The sequence below is a fragment of the Mugil cephalus genome, chromosome 11 (genome assembly GCF_022458985.1).
Source record: "Mugil cephalus isolate CIBA_MC_2020 chromosome 11, CIBA_Mcephalus_1.1, whole genome shotgun sequence".
Taxonomy (NCBI): domain Eukaryota; kingdom Metazoa; phylum Chordata; class Actinopteri; order Mugiliformes; family Mugilidae; genus Mugil; species Mugil cephalus.
In genome coordinates this window covers 26,263,302-26,281,173 of record NC_061780.1, presented here as the reverse complement: position 1 = coordinate 26,281,173, position 17,872 = coordinate 26,263,302, and the positions used below count along the sequence as shown (strand labels likewise).

General features: G+C 38.7%; 2 protein-coding genes across 3 annotated transcripts; both read left to right on the top strand.

Moving 5' to 3' along the window:
* Positions 1 to 1,052: 1,052 nt before the first annotated feature.
* LOC125016971 (transmembrane protein 176B-like) lies at positions 1,053 to 5,428 on the top strand. Of its 2 annotated transcripts, none has more exons than XM_047599776.1 (7): positions 1,053 to 1,211; positions 2,638 to 2,832; positions 2,916 to 3,029; positions 3,211 to 3,267; positions 3,435 to 3,650; positions 4,827 to 4,949; positions 5,086 to 5,428. In XM_047599776.1, exons 2-7 carry the CDS (start codon positions 2,656 to 2,658, stop codon positions 5,131 to 5,133), a joined length of 735 nt encoding a protein of 244 aa, XP_047455732.1. In that variant the 5' UTR covers positions 1,053 to 1,211; positions 2,638 to 2,655; the 3' UTR covers positions 5,134 to 5,428. The 2 variants fall into 2 exon arrangements, with proteins under 2 accessions (XP_047455732.1, XP_047455733.1); XM_047599777.1 differs by lacking the exon at positions 1,053 to 1,211 and adding an exon at positions 1,682 to 1,744.
* A 5,125-nt stretch (positions 5,429 to 10,553) lies between these two features.
* LOC125015841 lies at positions 10,554 to 15,407 on the top strand. The gene is made up of 7 exons (XM_047597841.1): positions 10,554 to 10,875; positions 13,367 to 13,507; positions 13,588 to 13,698; positions 13,819 to 13,872; positions 13,959 to 14,126; positions 14,890 to 15,006; positions 15,119 to 15,407. Exons 2-7 carry the CDS (start codon positions 13,376 to 13,378, stop codon positions 15,188 to 15,190), a joined length of 654 nt encoding a protein of 217 aa, XP_047453797.1. The 5' UTR covers positions 10,554 to 10,875; positions 13,367 to 13,375; the 3' UTR covers positions 15,191 to 15,407.
* Positions 15,408 to 17,872: the final 2,465 nt, after the last annotated feature.

The following is a 17,872-nucleotide window of genomic DNA, read 5'->3' as shown; positions in this document are numbered from 1 at the left end:
ATGTCAACTGAGTCAAGTCCAGGAGCTGAGGACAGTATTTAAGCTACTTTATAGCACATATTCCTATAAATTTGTAGAATGTTATGAACGTCTTTCCAAGGTTAGTTTTTATTTATTCATTTTCATTTTTACCCCACAAGGAAAACATATCTGCAAAAATACTGTTTCAATGCATGTGCTCAACTACATTTTCAGGCTTTTATGTTTATCAAATGGTTTCGAGAGGAGTATTGAATGAAAAGCCTTCTCAGGCAATCTCTCTTCAACTTGATGGAAATCAGGCTTTGTTGGAATTATTGTACATAAGTTATCCCATATTTACCCTGACTGTTTATGTATCTATTAATCTCCAGGTCGGCCAATGTGCAACAGTATATGTCTGTAGAGTTGTTTTGCAGGAAGGAGAAGTGGAGAGACGTAGTTTCATCCCAGAGCCATCGGTGACATGCAGGAAGTGCGTCTCCGCCACAGAAATAAGACTGAAGACGGAGCAAACAGTCCTGACTCTTGTCTTTCTCTTCTTTGTGCAATGTTTATGAATGTTTTAGGTCGCTGAACCTGACAGGTAGGTAGGTAGATAGATAGATAGATAGATAGATAGATAGATAGATAGATAGATAGATAGATAGATAGATAGATAGATAGATAGATGCAGCCGTCACAGAGACAACATGATGCTTGGCTGTAGGTTAAATAAGTAGTTCAAATAAACTGTGCAGTGATATCACAGACACATTCTACTGATCTTTATCGAACCTTCATCGGACGTGTTCATGCATTAAGAGGACTGGTGTTATCGGGAGAGGCCACATCATAAGTTTATCCAATTCAAAGGAGGAGACTGATATCATAATTGAATAAAAGGTGATTATTTTTTCCCCCTGTGTGTGTACTTCCTCCGACACTTAAATAAAATAAAGAATCAAAGAAATAAAAACACACAATTTCTTGGCAGTGTGAGATTTAGATGCTTTAGATGTGGTGAAATGAAAAATAAATAATTCAGTAAGGTGTAAAGTAATCGTCAGACTGTGGGCTTTTATTCGCTAAAGGGTTAAGTCTTCCACTTCCTGGGGGTTGGTGTTTATGGGAAATGATCTGTTTCTTTTCCTGTTACCGTTGTTCCAGTTTTCCAAACAATAACCGTGCAGCCAAACACACAAGCTCGGTTACAAGGGGATTTTAGCAGTTCTAAACCATTTCGATTTATCGTAAGTATTTTTTATTATTATTTTAAAACGTTTGACTCTGTAAGGCTGCCGAATTAAATAAAGAAATCACAGGTTTGTTTATTAATTAACGACCTCGCTGGAAGATTTTTTTTTGGGGGGGGGAGCTAAACGGTAAATGTTTGGCGTGTTTAAAACGACAAAAACATAATTTAACGAAGGAGACGTTTGGATTAAAGTAAATAAACTATAACTCCCAGAAGACGCTGATGCTGCTCAGTGCTGCCACTAGAGGCTTTAAACAGCATTTATGTCGAGTAATATTTCACTATTGTCACATTTAATAAATATATATGTATATATATATACCAGCTGCTTCGGATATTAAGATTATTATTTATTTTAAAGCCATTTTAAATGTTACGAAAGAATATCCTCCATGCGTTTTAGTAATTTAGCCACCGGCCAGCGGGGGCAGCACTGAGCTCACTGCGGCTGTGTGTGCGTGAGAGAGACAGGATAGAAGGAGAAGATGAAGGACGATTCATATTTACTTTACAACTTTAAAATGGAAGGTACACGCTTCAAATACAACAGTCCTGCGTTAAATATTAGTTTCTATACTGTTGTAGTTTTCAATTGTTGTCAGAGAACTGGAAACTGATGATTATTTTAGAGGATGTAGTTAATGTTAATCATTTTGTGGAGGATCAAATTTGGTAGTAATATTGGAAGACAACAGGAGGGTTAAACAGTTTTTTCTTTCAGGACATGATGCACATTTTGGAACAAGAATAGAATAGTTTATTTGTCATCAGCACAGGTAGATTATAGTACATTAGAGAACAGGTAGATTACTCTACAGGTAGATTATAGTACATTAGAGAACAGGTAGATTCAAGATCACTTTATTGATCCCCACAGAGAAAGTGTTTTGTCCAAGAGTCCCAAGATAAGAAAGAACATATATGAAGCAGACATAAGAGTCAAAAGAAAAGAAAATAATCTTAAAGGTAGGATAAGAATGAGATAGTAAGAATTACCTATGTGTGTATATGTATATATATCAGCTGCACATAAAACACTCTTAACCACTAGTACGAAGAAAAATAAGATTAAAATAAAATAGAAAATGGTGTAAGCAAAATATGTACAGAGTTATCATTCTGAACAATTTACAAAAATAGTTGGCAAGGTGGTCCGGTGGTTTGGACAGTCTGCTGAGGGAGGGATGTCTCCATCCACCCACCGTCCGCCTTAGAGAGTAAGTGAAATTAAAAAGAATCATATATATATTCAGTAAAATAGACAAAATGTGCCTGATATTGGCACAGAATCAACTCACGGAGGCTGTGCAGTGTGAACAGATCAGAGTTGTCCATATTCCACAAAGTCTTTCTATCTCTTTCTATCTCTATCCCCCTTTAACAAGTGCAAAGAGATTTAAACGCTGCCTGATCTCTTTCAGCCTCCAGGAGCTGACAGGATGTCTGTGACCGTGAGTAAGGCCGATGGAGTCACTGTGTTCACTCTGTCCTCTGACCCCCAAAGCCCCTGGCCTCCCCTGTGCCAGATCCTCAAGAGCCTTTGCTACAGCCCGATGTGCTGCTCCGTGTCTTCTCAGCTGAGGAGCATCCAGGGAAGGTCTCAGTCTGTACTGGGGGTGAGTTGCAACCTTCAGTGCTTCGGGTCTTTTTTTCTTTTTACTTCAAATGTCAGATTTTAGTTCCCATGTCTCTTTCACAGGCTCTGCAGATTCTGGTTGGGTTGCTCAACGTTGGCCTTGGAGCCATCCTCTTCAACAGCCCGTCTTCATGGCAAATGTGGTACACCAAGTATCCTTTTTGGCTCGGAGCCTTGGTAAGAAACCTGATGCTGGATTGGATTTCTTGTCTCTTTTTTTCCCCCCTTGTCTTTAAAATAAAGTTTCTCTTGTGTTTTAACCATGAACAAACCTGTTCACTCCCAAGCATCTGCAGTGTTTGCGTGAAACCATGAATCTTACATGATATATTCACTTTTTTATCTTTTATTTTTGTAGTACATTCTCTTTGGCATAATGTGCATTGTGTCTGAGAAGTACCCCAGTCCATGTCTGGTGAGTAATTGTAACAACGCTGCATGAAATGTTGCAGGAATTTTCTAAATCATTCTTAGAAAATTCCTGCAACATTTCATGCAGCATTGTAATGCCAGCATTTTGCACATTTTGTGTATTGCACACTGTTTATTCTCTGGTTGTTAATAAACTGTCTTGTATTTTAGGTGGTGATGAACACGATTGTGAATCTGGCAGGAATCGCCTTTGCCATCACAGGCATTGTGTTGTACAGCGTGTCAGCGGCAGACGTATATTTGTCGCGGGATTGCAGCCGTGATTATGACTATTATTCCTGGCGGCATCACCCTACAACACCGAGCCCGTCTTCTGAGGAGGAGCTCATAATAAAGAGATGCGAGGAGGGAAGAGAAATTTCCTTGGTAAGTTATTTTACAGATATTGTTTTTACAGATCCACAGTCACCGTCTCCAGAGCTGCTTTTAGCCGACGTGCTGGTTGGACAAAAGAAGCACGGGCACATTCGTCTGAGCTGATATTTGTAGATATATTAGTAGATTGTTTCAGGAGCAGCTGACCAGTCTGAAAGGATCATTATTATTAATGTTTGTGACTACACAAACAGAATGTTTGCAGTAGCAGGCAGATTTGCGCTGATCTTTATTACACCTCTACCAAGACAAATACACTCACAGGCCACTTGGAGTGCAATGAACTCATTGTCATGTTCCAGAAACCAGTTTGAGATGATCTGAGCTTTGTGACATGGTGCATTATCCTGCTGGAAGTAGCCGTCAGAAGATGGTCCACTGTGGTCATAAAGGGATGGACATGGTCAGCAACAATACCTTCACACCATTTAACCACCACAGACAGCCTGAACCGTTGGTACAAGGCACGATGGATCCATGCTTTCATGTTGTTTAAGTCAAATTCTGACCCTGACATCTGAATGTAGCAGCTGAAATCAAGACTCGTCAGACCAGGCAACGTTTTTCCAATCTTCTATTGTCCAGTGTTGGTGAGTCTGTGTGAACTGTAGTCTCAGTTTCCTGTTCTTAGCTGACAGGAGTGGCCCCCGGTGTGGTCTTCTGCTGCTGTAGCCCATCTTCTTCAAGGTTGGACGTGTTGTGCATTCAGAGATGGTTTTCTCCATTCCTTGGTTGGAACCAGTGGTTATTTGAGTTACTGTTGACTTTCTATCATCTCCAACCAGTCTGCCCATTCTCCTCTGACCTCTCACATCAACAACTGCTGCTCACTGGATATTTCCTCTTTTCGGGACCATTCTCTGTTAAACCCTAGAGATGGTTGTGAGTAAAAATCCCAGTAGATCAGCAGTTTCTGAAACACTCAGACCAACTGGTCTGTCATCAACAACCAGACTTCCTCTTTCTTCCTCATTCTGATGCTCGGTTTAAACTTCATCAAGTTGTCTTGATCTCCTCTACATGAATAAATATATTAAATTGCAGCCATGTGATTGGCTGATTAGATATTTGTGTTCACAGGCGATTGAACAGGTGTACCTAATAAAGTGGGAAGTGGGTATACGTCCATGTACTTGAAAGGAAACTCTGGTGTTTGTGTCCCGGCAGATGCTCATGAGAGGCATCTACGGTGTGGTGATCGTGTTGACGGCCCTGGAGCTCTGCGTCGTCATTAGCGCCACCGTGTTGGGGATCAAGTCTCTGAAAAGAAGAGGAAAGGAGCAGAACCAGGTAGAGGAAGATCAAATATGTCCTGGTGTCAAACCTTTCAGTCAGAACGTATGAGGTTACTACGGTCTGTTAGAAGAAAAGGCCACGTATTTTATTCTGATATTCACGTTCCAAATGTTATATTTGTGTCTTTCAGAGTGCTGATGACCTAGAACAGAGCAAACCACTGCTGGAGGAAGCCTAAATGTCTTTAACCCTGCATGTTTATACCACTGACTCGAAGTATAACGCAGTGCCAGTGATTTAGACTCATTCGCAAAGTATACCCTTCATATTCTGGCTCCTTTCTGAGTTGTACACACATTTCAGTCTCTTTTTAACTGCCTCCAGTCATCCAGTAATATTCTGCAGAACTCCTTGTGTTTGCTTTTAAAAGGGAGCTTCCATAGGTATGTGTGGCTTTCTTGGTGTATTTTTTCTTTTTGTTACTTTAGGGCCTTGAGTCAAGCTCAAAAACTTGAATAAAGGCGTCGACACTACCGACTTCTGCATGTTTCACTTTTTACTGCTTATATTTTCATATGATATGAAGCTTTAAATGTGACAGACGGTTGAATTTGTTCACCTCTCTTGTGGGTTGATGAAGATGTCAATTGAGTCAAGTCCAGGAGCTGAGGACAGTATTTAAGCTACTTTATAGCACATATTCCTATAAATTTGTAGAATGTTATGAACGTCTTTCCAAGGTTAGTTTTTATTTATTCATTTTCATTTTTACCCCACAAGGAAAACATATCTGCAAAAATACTGTTTCAATGCATGTGCTCAAATACATTTTCAGGCTTTTATGTTTATCAAATGGTTTCGAGAGGAGTATTGAATGAAAAGCCTTCTCAGGCAATCTCTCTTCAACTTGATGGAAATCAGGCTTTTATTCTGAAAAATTACTCAACAGATCAACAGATTTTCACAAAAGTCCTGAAAGTAGGTAAAGAGAAGCCAATCAAACACATGAAACAGAAATATTATGCTTTGCTATTTGTTCATTCAGGGGAAAAAAAAGCTAATATTACGTATCAGTGAGGTGCAAAAGTTAATACGTTAAATTTTAAGGCCAAATTCAAATTCCTACTTTGCCCAAATAGAAACTATCAATCGGTGCAGCAGTAAAACTGAAACAAAGACGAAACAAAGCCTCTAAAGCATATCTGGAAGTTAATAAATAGAGAACTTCAATAAAGGGACAATACGCGTAATCTCTCTGCCTCCATGAATAATCTCGGCTAAGATGCACCTGCATGTTTGGATTTGATACGGCTGTTGATCGATACCAGAGACTCTGTTTGCGTTGGCAAACAGAGACTTCCCTCCTGGCACTGATCCGTTCTCCCACCTCTAACGTTTGAGTCAAGACGAACAGACCTCACCAGGAGGACTGTGAAGAGACCTGTCGACTCTCATCAGTGCGATGGAGGACGTGTTTCCGCCGCCGCGTGGGATCCTGGAAGGTCACGGCTGCTCTCTGCAGACCTGTGTGACTCCGGCTTTTGCAGTGAGAGGAACTCAAAGACATGTGTTCACGTTTAGGTTTTATTAACCAGCACTCAGGCGAAGAGATTTAAGGCTTTGGATTGTTTTGCAGACGATACAGATCATGGTGGGCCTGTTCTACGTTGGACTTGGTCTTGGACGAACGAGCACACATCCTGGGGATGTGAGCAGCCTGGGAGCTGCCTACTGGCTGGGTGCTGTGGTAAACACATAGAGCTTTCTTCTTCTTCTTCTTCTTCTTTTCTTTTTAGCTGTAGATGCAGAATAAATGACGCTAGTGGAACTTATTTCATTCTAATGTCTCTCAGCCCTGGTTAAGGGCCAGACACACTGGCCAGCATCAGCCCTCAGGTTCCCCTTACAGATGTTTCCCATCGTCAGTAAAAACTGACGCACAGCCACTGGTCTAGTTTCACGTTTGTCAGCGTTCTCGTTCCTTAGGGAAGTCTCACTGTAGATTTGGCACATTGCCACTGCTGTAGTTTAAATCTAGTCAACCCTTGGGTGGACTCAAACTGGACAAGCTGCACCGCTGAGGTCCATGTCTGTTTTGGTCATTGGATTTTCTGTTCAGAAAAAAAAATATTTGATTTATTTGATTTTAAAATTCAAAAATTAAAATTGAAATTCAAGGCATTTATTTTATAGGGGTCGGAAATGGATAAACAAAATAAATAAATACAAAATAAAATCATAGAAACAAAAAAACGCATGTTTTTCATGTTTTGCGACTGGAAGTTGACGTTTTCAAAGTAAGTTAGTGAAGAGGACACGACTGCAGAAAAACTAAGCCTTATATTTCAGACATTTCAGGTATTTTCAGGTGAAAACTACGATATAATTGGGCGATAAACACAGAAATGTCCTCATACGTGCTCTTACTTTGAAAACAACAACTTCTGTTTGCAAAATATGAAAAAAATGTAATTTTTTTGTTTCTGTCTTCTAACGATTTTATGTTTAGAAGCAGAAAATGAATCCATATACCCATTAAAACGAAAAATAAAATAACCACAAATTTTTTGTTTTGTTTTTTTAATATAATTTTTAAATTAACACTTTTCTTATGACATTAAACGTTATAGTTTATATTCTGAGTAGGTGAAGGGGCCCAGGCTCAGCCTACTGAACTCTAGATAAGCTGCACAATGCAGAAGCAGCACACAGCGCTGAACTTCAGGTGAACTTTTAGAACTAGTGCATGAGAGTGACAAGCTGCTAACCTGCCATAAATGTGACAAAGCGAAGAATGAAGTGAACAGAAAAAGTGACAAAGTGACGGGTAGCAGAGTGGGTGTGGTGCAACATAATCTAGTGTGTATCTAGTGTCCTGCATGTTAATGGAGCACAAAGCATTAGGAAAGCAGATGCACAATAGCACAAAACTCATCTGAAAATGCAGGGCACCCAGAACCGGACACGGGTTTTGTTTCTTTTTAAGAGTAAGTGAGTAAACTTCATTTATATTCCACCTTTTACAGGTAATAAGCCTCAACGTGCTTCACAACAAAATAGTAAAAAGGCAAAATGCTGCACAAAAAATAAATAAACCAGAAGTAAAACAAAGTATAGTCAATACAGTTAAGACAAAAACCTAAGAAGAATGAAACTACAAGTACAATTACCTGAAGGCCTTTTTAAATAAAAATGAAACTGAAAATGTGTGAGTGGGACAACAAGTGGCCGTGGATCACATGACTTCAGTCTGTGGCTGGTAGCGGGGAGACGCTTGTCTGCTAAGCTCAATAACACAAGCACAAAACAAATGAAATAACAAACATTTTATTCACAGGCCCTCTAAAAGGGAAATGGCTGATTTTAGTGTTGAACACTAAAAACAAATCTGACCATTTTCTCATAAATGAAACACTGATATTGCAGAATGAAGGATTTTACTGAATGGTTTCTTGTAGTTTTGATGGAAGTCAATGGTCACAAGTGTAGTCAATTTTAAATCTGATGCTACACAAAAACTAATAATGCAACCAAGTCAATATTTTAGATAATGTTGATCTTATCCAAGACTGATCTGACCCAACATCAGTTTATTTGAAAATAGCTAATTTTTCATGTTTGTTTTCTCGTAAAAACAACGGTGACTTCAAGTAATCAAACGGGCATTTAAAGGGTTAAAATTCCTCAAAATTAGCTTTTTGTTTAGTTTTGTAAAGTGCTGAAGTGGTTGAAGAGATTTATTCAGAAAAAAAATCAGAAAGAAATATTAATTGATTGAGTTAATATTTCAAAATAAATAAATAAAACCTCAAAAAATAACCCATTTAAAATTATCATAAATACTAGTACTAACAATATAAATATAAAAATATAAAGTGCATGATGGGAAACAGACAGTCAGGGATTATTGATGTGCGTTCAACAGCCTGACAGCAGATGGAAAGAAGCTAGTCTTTGGCAGGAAATAGTGAACCGGGGACATTGCTGGGTCAAAAATAACCCCTAGATTTCTACTCTTCTGTTGGACAGAGAGGCCAAGTGCAGCTTTATTTCAGGAATCGTACCAGACTGGACCGTCTATGATCTTTTTCAATGTCTTCAAGTGTTTTTTTGGAGATTCTGTCCGACTTTGAAGATACTTCAGATTCCAAAACCTCAGTTACATGTTTAATTAAAGAGGTGCAGGCTGTTATCTGGCTCTACCCTGTGCCTCAAATTTTTATCCAACACTCTCCATGCATCTTATCTGTCTTCTGGTTCTGGTGTTTCTGGTTCTGTTTGCATGTTTAAACTGACTACTCTCATCAGTTCATAGCTTCTGGAGTCGTGACCATCTTGGCTGGGAAGTTTCCTTCTAGCTGCCTGGTAAATAAATAAAAACCCACTGTTAATAGAATAAACTCTACTCACAGAGATAAATTTAACTGAAGGAAAGTTTCCTCTCAGTTGGGCTTCTCTGCCTTCGTGAACATCGTCGGTGCGATCTTCTCCATCACCGCCATCGTGCTGTTCTCCGTAGATCTGGCAAACTCTTCCCTCCTCTGGATGTGTGACCCCGACCAGGACAGCTGCAGAAAAGTGGCGCTTTTAGCCCAGGTAGATACGCAGACATGTGTTCTCATACCTGTTACTAATGCATGAACATTTATTTTAATTGCACCCTTCTGTCTGTCCGTTAGCGTTTGTTGACGTACACGGACGTCACGCTGATCGTCCTGGCTGTTCTTCAGCTCGTCGTCAGTATCTGGGTCACCGTCCTGGGCGTCGTGGCTCTGGTGGTCGGTGTGATGAAGAGGGAAGAGGAACGGGCCGGCGTGGCCACATAAAATCAGAGGACGGCTACATGTTCATTACACTGTAAAACATTTCAAGTCAATAAAACTTAGGAACCAGTTCACTTGCTGCCTTAAAAATGTGATTAAACTCAACGTGAAGGAAACAACGTGGTTCAGCTCAAACAGCTCAGTATAACTATCATTTAAAATAACTTGTCAAAAGAACTCACATTTCCAAGTTAAGCGTTTAAAAAGGCAACAGAACACGTAGAGTTTCTTAGAACTGAAGATAAAGTGTGATAGTGTGTCTTTTATGTGATGGATTCAGCTACGATGCTAAGAGATGTTCATCTTATTGAACAGTGATGGTTTCATTTAAAATCTTTAGACAGAAACATGACGACATGAAAACACTGTTATAGATTTATTCTTCCACCTTCTCCCTCCAGAGTCAGTTTATTGTGACATGATTAGTTATTTTCTACTAGTTTTTTTAGCTGTTTATATCCAGCTTTACTATTAAACAGAGTCATAAGAAAGTCTTTAAAATATTTTGCTTCATAGAGACATGTCCATACTCTTCTGCCAAATGCCAAAATGTAAATCTGAAATATACTGTGTGTCATGTGATGAATCTCAGTGATTGTCTTCTTTTTTAAATGTTCTACTGATACTTGTAAGGACTTTAAGAGAATGAATGGTGTTGCTATAAATAGAAATCTTAACCTGAACACTGTATTTTCCGGACAGTAGAGCGCACCTGATTATAAACCTCCTGCGCACTGAAACCACTGAAGTCTCCTTCTTCTGTGTCAGAGTTGAACAGTCTCAGAGGAGCTTTTCTGTGTCTATGTCAGTGTTGCTCTGCGTGTCGCTGTCATCTCAGGGTAAAGCTGCCTGAAAATGATGCTTTTCGCACGCGGACAGTTTTTTGTGAAGGATTTATCGCAAAAAATAAATTAATAAATAAATAAATCCACAGAAAAGCCGCATAGTTCAAAGCGTGGGAAAAAAAGTAGCGGTGTATAGTCTGGAAAACACGGTAATTGAAAATGAAAGTCACATATGAGCGACTAGACATTTGACAGTCGTTTGAAGAATCAGACAGAAAGTGGTCGGAAGTTTCAGGTCTTTTTGTTGCTGCAGTCGCGGAGCAGACTGTCAGTGAATGCACCGTTTACAGTGTGTCAGAGGCAACTCATCAGGTAAGTTCACATGCATGATCATTTACGATAATAAAGCTTTTTTAGTATTATTTTACTGCTGTTTGAGCCGCATGTTATCGTATCTGACACTGGACTAAATGGTAAATTAATGAAAAATCAGAATCAGAATCACTTTATTAATCCCGAGGGGAAATTACTTTTTGTTACAGCAGCTGATACTGAAAGTGAACCGGTACAGTAAGAATGTATAAGAATAAATGGACAATTAAAATGAGAATACACACATCACAGTAAACATATAAAAATACGTACGTATAAGTTCCGAGTTGCCTACTGCATTAAAAAATAAACTGAAATAAAATCTGTGCCTTATGTTTTTGTTTTTAGTCAGAAGTACAACGAGATACTTTCTGCATGTTTTTACTGAGACTAGCACAAACAGATAAAACTGATTAATATTACGTCCTAATTAAATAAATTAACGGGCTTTGCTTCATGTTTCATATTTCCTCTTGGTCCTGGTAATAACATTTTACTGAAGGAGCTTCTGGGAAGTTCTCATGACAGAACCTGTTTGTGAACCTGCCTCCGTCTTACTGGAAACTGTTACATTAAACTGACAGTTATGTGTTTTTGCTTTCTTTGTATCATGTTGCATTTATTTGTGCATGAATGAAACCTTTCTGACTTTGTTTTGTGTCTTTTTGAGATAGTTTTGTGTCTCTCTAGCAATATTTTGAGGTTGTTTTGAGCCTTTGTGTTGTCATCTCTACTCTTTGCGTCCCTTTGGGTGTGTTTTGGATTTTTCGGACTCTTTTGTGCACCCATGATGTAGTTTTGTGTCTATGTCTGTGATCATTTTGAATATATTTGAGATTTCATATGATTTTGTGCCTGTTTTGTATCTTTCTGATGACTATTCGCGTCTCTTTCAGAAAGTGTATCATTACTTTCATTTCCCTTCTCTTTGCGTTGGCATTTTGCAACTTTCCACTATTTTGTGTTCTGTTTTTTTGAGGTTTTGAGTCTTTGTGTTGTCATCTCTTTTATGATTATTCAGCGTTCCTGCGTTCAGTGTGTTTTGTAGTATTCCGACTGTGTTTTGTGTAGTTTTGTGTCATACATGTGGATTTCTACTCTTTTTGTGATTGTTTTGCATCTATTTGAGATAGTTTCATATGATTTTGTGCCTGTTTTATGTCTTGTTGAGGTTGTTTTGTATCTTTCTGAGAACTATTTGTGACTCATTGAGAAAACTGTGTCAGAACTTTTACTTCCCTCGTCTTTGTGTTGGCATTTTCCATCTGTTTGAGATAGTTTTATATAATTCTGCGACTTTTTCATGTCTTTTTGAGGATGTTTTGAGTCTTTGTGTTGTCATCTCTTGTATGATTATTCTGCGTTCCTGCGTTCAGTATGTTTTGTTTTATTTTGACTCTGTTTTGTGTATCTTTGGGGTAGTTTTGTGTCATGCATGTGGATTTCTACTCTTTTTGTGATCGTTTTGCATCTAATAGAGATTGTTTTATATGATTTTGTGTGTGTTTTATGTCTTTTTGCATCTCTCTGAGGACTATTTGTGTATCTTTGAGAATGCCGTGTCTCTACTCTGTGCGTTATCGTTTTGCATCTCTTCACTGTCGTGTGCTGTGTCATTCTGATGTTGTCGTCATTTATGCACCCTGTGGTGATTTCGCATCTTTCTGAGGTTGTTTTGTATCTTTTTCTGCCTTTTTTGTTCATCTTTGTGTATGTCTGCACACGTAGCATTTTGTATCTATTTAATGTTGTTTTGTATCAGTGTGGGTCTGTTTTGTGTCTCTCTGAGGTTGTTTTTTTACTCCTCTCGTTGTTATGGTTTTGCATCTATTCCAGATTGTTTTATATATTTTCAGGCGTGTTTTGTGTCTTGTTGAGGCAGTTTTGCATCTTTTAGAGGATTATTTATGTCTCTTTGAGGATGCTGTGTGTGTCCATCCGCTTACATCCCTACTCTTTGTGTTGTCATTTTGCCTCTCTCCACTGTCGTGTGTAGTGTCCTTTAGAGGTTGTTTTGTTTCTTTTCTTTTATGCACCCTGTTTTTGTTGCGGTCTTTCCGTTAATTGAGTTTATTTATATCTCTTTGTGATTGTTTTGTGTCATTTTGAGGTAGTTTTGCAGCTCTCTGAGGTGGTTTTGTAACTTTGTTTTGTGTCTATGCTTTAGTATTTCTACTCTTTTATGGCTATTTCCAGTCATTTGCGGTGATTTTGCATCTCTCTGAGGTCGTTTTGCGCGTTTTCCCTGTCATTTATTTTTGTTTTGTGCATCACGCTAGTTTGGAGGCTTTTTCATATCCCGTTTGTTGTCAACTCTTGTATTTTTTGGTAATTCCACATCTTTCTGAGATCGTTTTTTGCCATCTGGATGAATTAAAAATCTTTTATTCTAAATTATATAACTTATCGTAGTTAAGTGTAGATTTCCAACGTACTCTCATCCATCCCTCCATTGAAGCATTCACCCTCAAGTCTCTTTCTTACATCACAGGTGTGAACAATGACCTTCAGGACTCCTAAAGAGAAGAAAGCGACTGTGGCGACTGTGTCGTCTGAGAGCACGTGTCCTCCGTGGATTAGCTGGTGTTGCTACAGGTTCTTGTGGGTGTTGCTGAACCCTCTGTTTGTCGGGGTGAGAGGAGTATAAACCCTTTTAAAGCCGCCCTGCATTGATCAGAAGCGACACAATGTGATGTTATAAATCTTTCACAGGTTTTTCAGATCATGACGGGCATGTTCAACATCGGGCTTGGTCCTGGACGAACCAGCACTCATCCTGATGATGTGGTCTACCTGGGAGCTCCGTACTGGCTGGGTGGTGTGGTAGGGAAAACTTTTAACATTACATAACATTTACAAATATAACGATGTTCAGTTATCTCACAGAGCGCCGCTCCTTCGTGACTTTTAATGCTTTTAATGTTTTGCTGTGTTTTTGATCAGTACTTGGTGACTGGAATCACGACGGTGACTGTCGTATGTGGCTATTGGTACTGCGTAAGTAAAGGCTAAAGAACCTGAACGAGAAGGCTGGAGTGAGGAGAATAATGAATGACGATAATTATAATAATCTCTCCTCTCAGCGGACCTTGTCAGTGATCATGAACATTATCAGCTGCATCTGCGCCACCGTCGGCATCGTGCTTTACGCCTGGGACCTCAGCGACACATCGTTCCTCCAGATGTGTGTGAGCGAGTACGATGCTCTGAACACCCAGGACAACTGCTCGTATGTGGCCTCCATCGCTCAGGTAAACGTGCTGTAAAAGTTCTGACTGACTTCGATTTTTCTCACGCAGCCCTGCTCCTTCCTGCTGCTACTATATGTTTCTATACAGTATGTTTAATGCTTATATATCTCTGATATTTTATATATTTATATACTCATATAGTGACTTATTATTTGCATGTATATTGTACGTAACACATTATGTACATGTTCACACAGACTCACACAGATTACATTTAGTTTTAACACACATCTTCATACCCATTATCCAGATTTATTGTATTTTTATGTATATACGTTAGGATATATTTTTATATATATTGTGTATGTTTTATATAGACCCCTTCACAGCTTGTAAACAATGTGACCTATTTTGAGGGGCGGGACTTAGCTGGAGGCAAAAACATCTCAAACACTACAGCCTGTAAACACGTTAACATATTTCATTTTTATTTCATCAGCATATTTGCTAAGAATAGATGAATAAAACAAATATTTTAGAGAACATACTAATACGCTCACTCTCCGAGTGCAGCTTCAGCTTGGACACCTCTGAAACACGTTAGCTCGCGGTTAGCATTAACATGTAGCCAGAATCCATCAGTGGCTGGATGGATGATTTGACACGACCGCCCACCGTTCAATGTTCAGACATTTACATGGACCTTACTGAGAAACACAGCATCTACACCAAAGAAAAACTAAACATGTGCAGGAATTGCAATAGAAGAATTTGAATGATGACTTTTATCCATGCGAACAAAGATCTACTTTCCTTCTTTCAGAGACTGTTGACAGGGATGGACGTGACTTTGGTCGTGGTGGCTATTCTGCAGCTGTCACTCAGCATCAGCTTCGTGGTTCGATCCCTCTCTCAGTCTCTCTGCAGTCGGAAGGAAAAAGTATGAACCAAAACACACCCACACTCTGAATTAAACATTTGACCAGCGTCAGTTTGTAACTGTGCCCTGATGTTTTTTTGTTTTTGTTTTTTTTATTTATCTGTATCTGCAGGGAGGCATCGCGGATGCTGAGGTTTACCAGCCAGTGTTGCAGGAAGTCCTCATGACCAGTCCTGGTGCTTAAAACCAACTCAACCAAACTATATCCTGCATTCACATATGTAATCATTTCAAAATAAAAAATAAACTTTTAATACTAATCAGCAGAAGATGATTAAACACTGGATGCAGTTATAATAAATAAATAAATTGAGTATTTACTCAGTTCAGTTAAATTTTTTTTAAAATTTTTTCTTGTGAATGATCTTTTAAAGTGGCTGAATAAAAACTTTTTAAATTCATATTCCACTTCACTACGTCTTTGTCAACATTTCGATCCTCTTAAATAAGTTTGAAGACCGACAGCAAGAAAATATTAACCAGTGCCCATCATGCATTGATTTCAAGTTTAAGTGTTGTTAATGATTTGCATGTTTCTTTTTGCTATTGTATTCACTGTAAAGATGCATAATCCCACTTTTCATCAGTTCATTAGGATGCCATGACACCGTTGGCCACTAGATGGAGTTAACTCTTCATTTCATTACATCATCAGCTGAACTTGGTTTATTTTGAGAGGTTGGACATGATCCAGTGTTGAAGTCAGTGATCCCTGAAAATAAAGGTTAAACATTAGATGAGGAAACAACAAATGCCTTTAAATGTTGCAAAGGTCGTAAAATGAGAGGAATGTTAGAGGCGGACATGAAACATGCTGGAATCTTATTCATTATCCTCTTACATTTATTTGAATTTAAGCTAAATTCACATGCAATTTCAGATTCAACTTCTTTAGAATCTGTTTATTTATTGTGCATCAAACATGACTCCTGAATAACTTGTAGGATTCTGTGAAAAATCACCTGGCACGCACCTGTATGGCTTAATTAAATAAATCACAGCAGGTGTGTGGGCTGTTCTTGCTGATTCATGTCGAGCAACTGTTGCACAACGCGGCTACAAACCGTTCAGAGCCACAGGCTTGTCTGTGTTTTCAAGAAGTCTGCGTGAGCTGTGTTTAAGAGGAGTGGAAGCTGGTGTCGCTCACAGTCACTGATGATTTATTTGTTTCATTGGATTCTGATTTATTACTGAGTAAAAACTTCCTGCAGCTAAACTCAGACGAGACTGAAATCGCAGCAGCAGACAAAACTAGTTGCCTTGGCAACAACATCCGTCCTGCCGTGAGGATCCTGGGTGTCCGGTTGGACTCGAACCTACGATTTGAGTCCCATATGATGGTTCTAGTTCAATTTAACTAGAACCAGGAAGATGGTTCTTTCAGATCTCAACTGGCTCCCAGTTTGTCTTTGAATCGACTAATCAATGACTAAACCACTGACCGTTCAGCATCACAAATAATGTAAATGACCTACAAGACACTTTACAGAACCCAGAGCCTTTATGTGCAAACAGCTGGACAATAAAAGCCACTCATTATTCTCCTTTAGAGAAGTTTTATTTATTTATTTGGATCAGCTTTAGTCACTAACAAAGGAAACAGCTAATCTTCCTGGAGTCAACTTTACATCACCAAGACAAAAATCAAACAAAACACAATAAAATACACTAACACAAACAAACAATAACAATAATAAAAAATGAATCAACAACAATGAAACTACCAATAACACCTGTAACAAAAGGTATTTACAGTATATTTAAGAATAGTCTGTAAACCGTTCACTACAGCTCAGAAGTGATGGGAAACAGTGAATTAGTGACAGAATTATCTGGATTAAGGGTTGTTCTGTGACATTAAGTATTTCTTAAAACTATTTTTTACCTTCTGAAAGTCTGAAAATAGAAAAAGCTTTAAACCTTAATCTGAAAGCTAAAGGAAGTAAGACTGCGCCACATTAGTCACCTGATCATTCAAACAAAGAGAAAAAATCAAAAAACGTCCAGAGATTTCAACTAATATGACGTGAATTTGTTTTGTAAAAAGAAATAAAATCTACGTCCCTGAGGAAATGTGGTAAATATGTATGTTTCCCTGTTTAAGAACAAGCTTTTCTGGTTAAATGCGTTGCGCTCATGTCAGCAGTGGGTCTCAGAGAGCGGATGATATTTAGCTGCATAGTTTGCATAGTTTGCTCCAGTGTCACTGTTTGTTCTTGAATTGCAGTCAAAACAACGTTCTGATGGAAACCTCGAAAACAATAACAAGCCTGAATGTGAAACCGCGTCTAAAACGCTCATCGCCGCAGAGTCACAGAAGAACAGCTCACGCGTGTTGGGTCTTGTCCAGACGCTGGAATGTAAAGAGGAACGAGGACTAAAGCAAAGATAGGAGGATAAAGAGACCGAGGGTGTTAGAGGGTTTATGTCCCAGCAGAAGATTATATCTTCAAAGTTAATCACAATATTTAAAGCTGAATTAAATGAGTTTCAACCACAAGGGGGCAGTGAAGTAAACTTTAAACCAAAGCTGTAGATTAGAAAGAGTCTAAAGGAGAAAGTTATGGAGCAGAAGATTAAAAGGAAGAACTGGATGTTAAACTGGCTTCTCTCTATTATGTGATGAAGGAAATGCCAATGTCTCTGTTTGACATTTGTTAAGATTTTATAGAGAAAAATAAAGTCACACCATCATTAATGTGAACCTTGCCTTATGCTAGCATCATGCTAGCTAGTTATCTAGACTAAAGGCTTAGAAAAATAGCAGCTAGCGTCATATATACTGTGAAACCCATGTGTTCATGTAATTTATGTCCATGTAGACACATTTAACTGATATGTAACTTTACCTCAGTTACTACTAAGT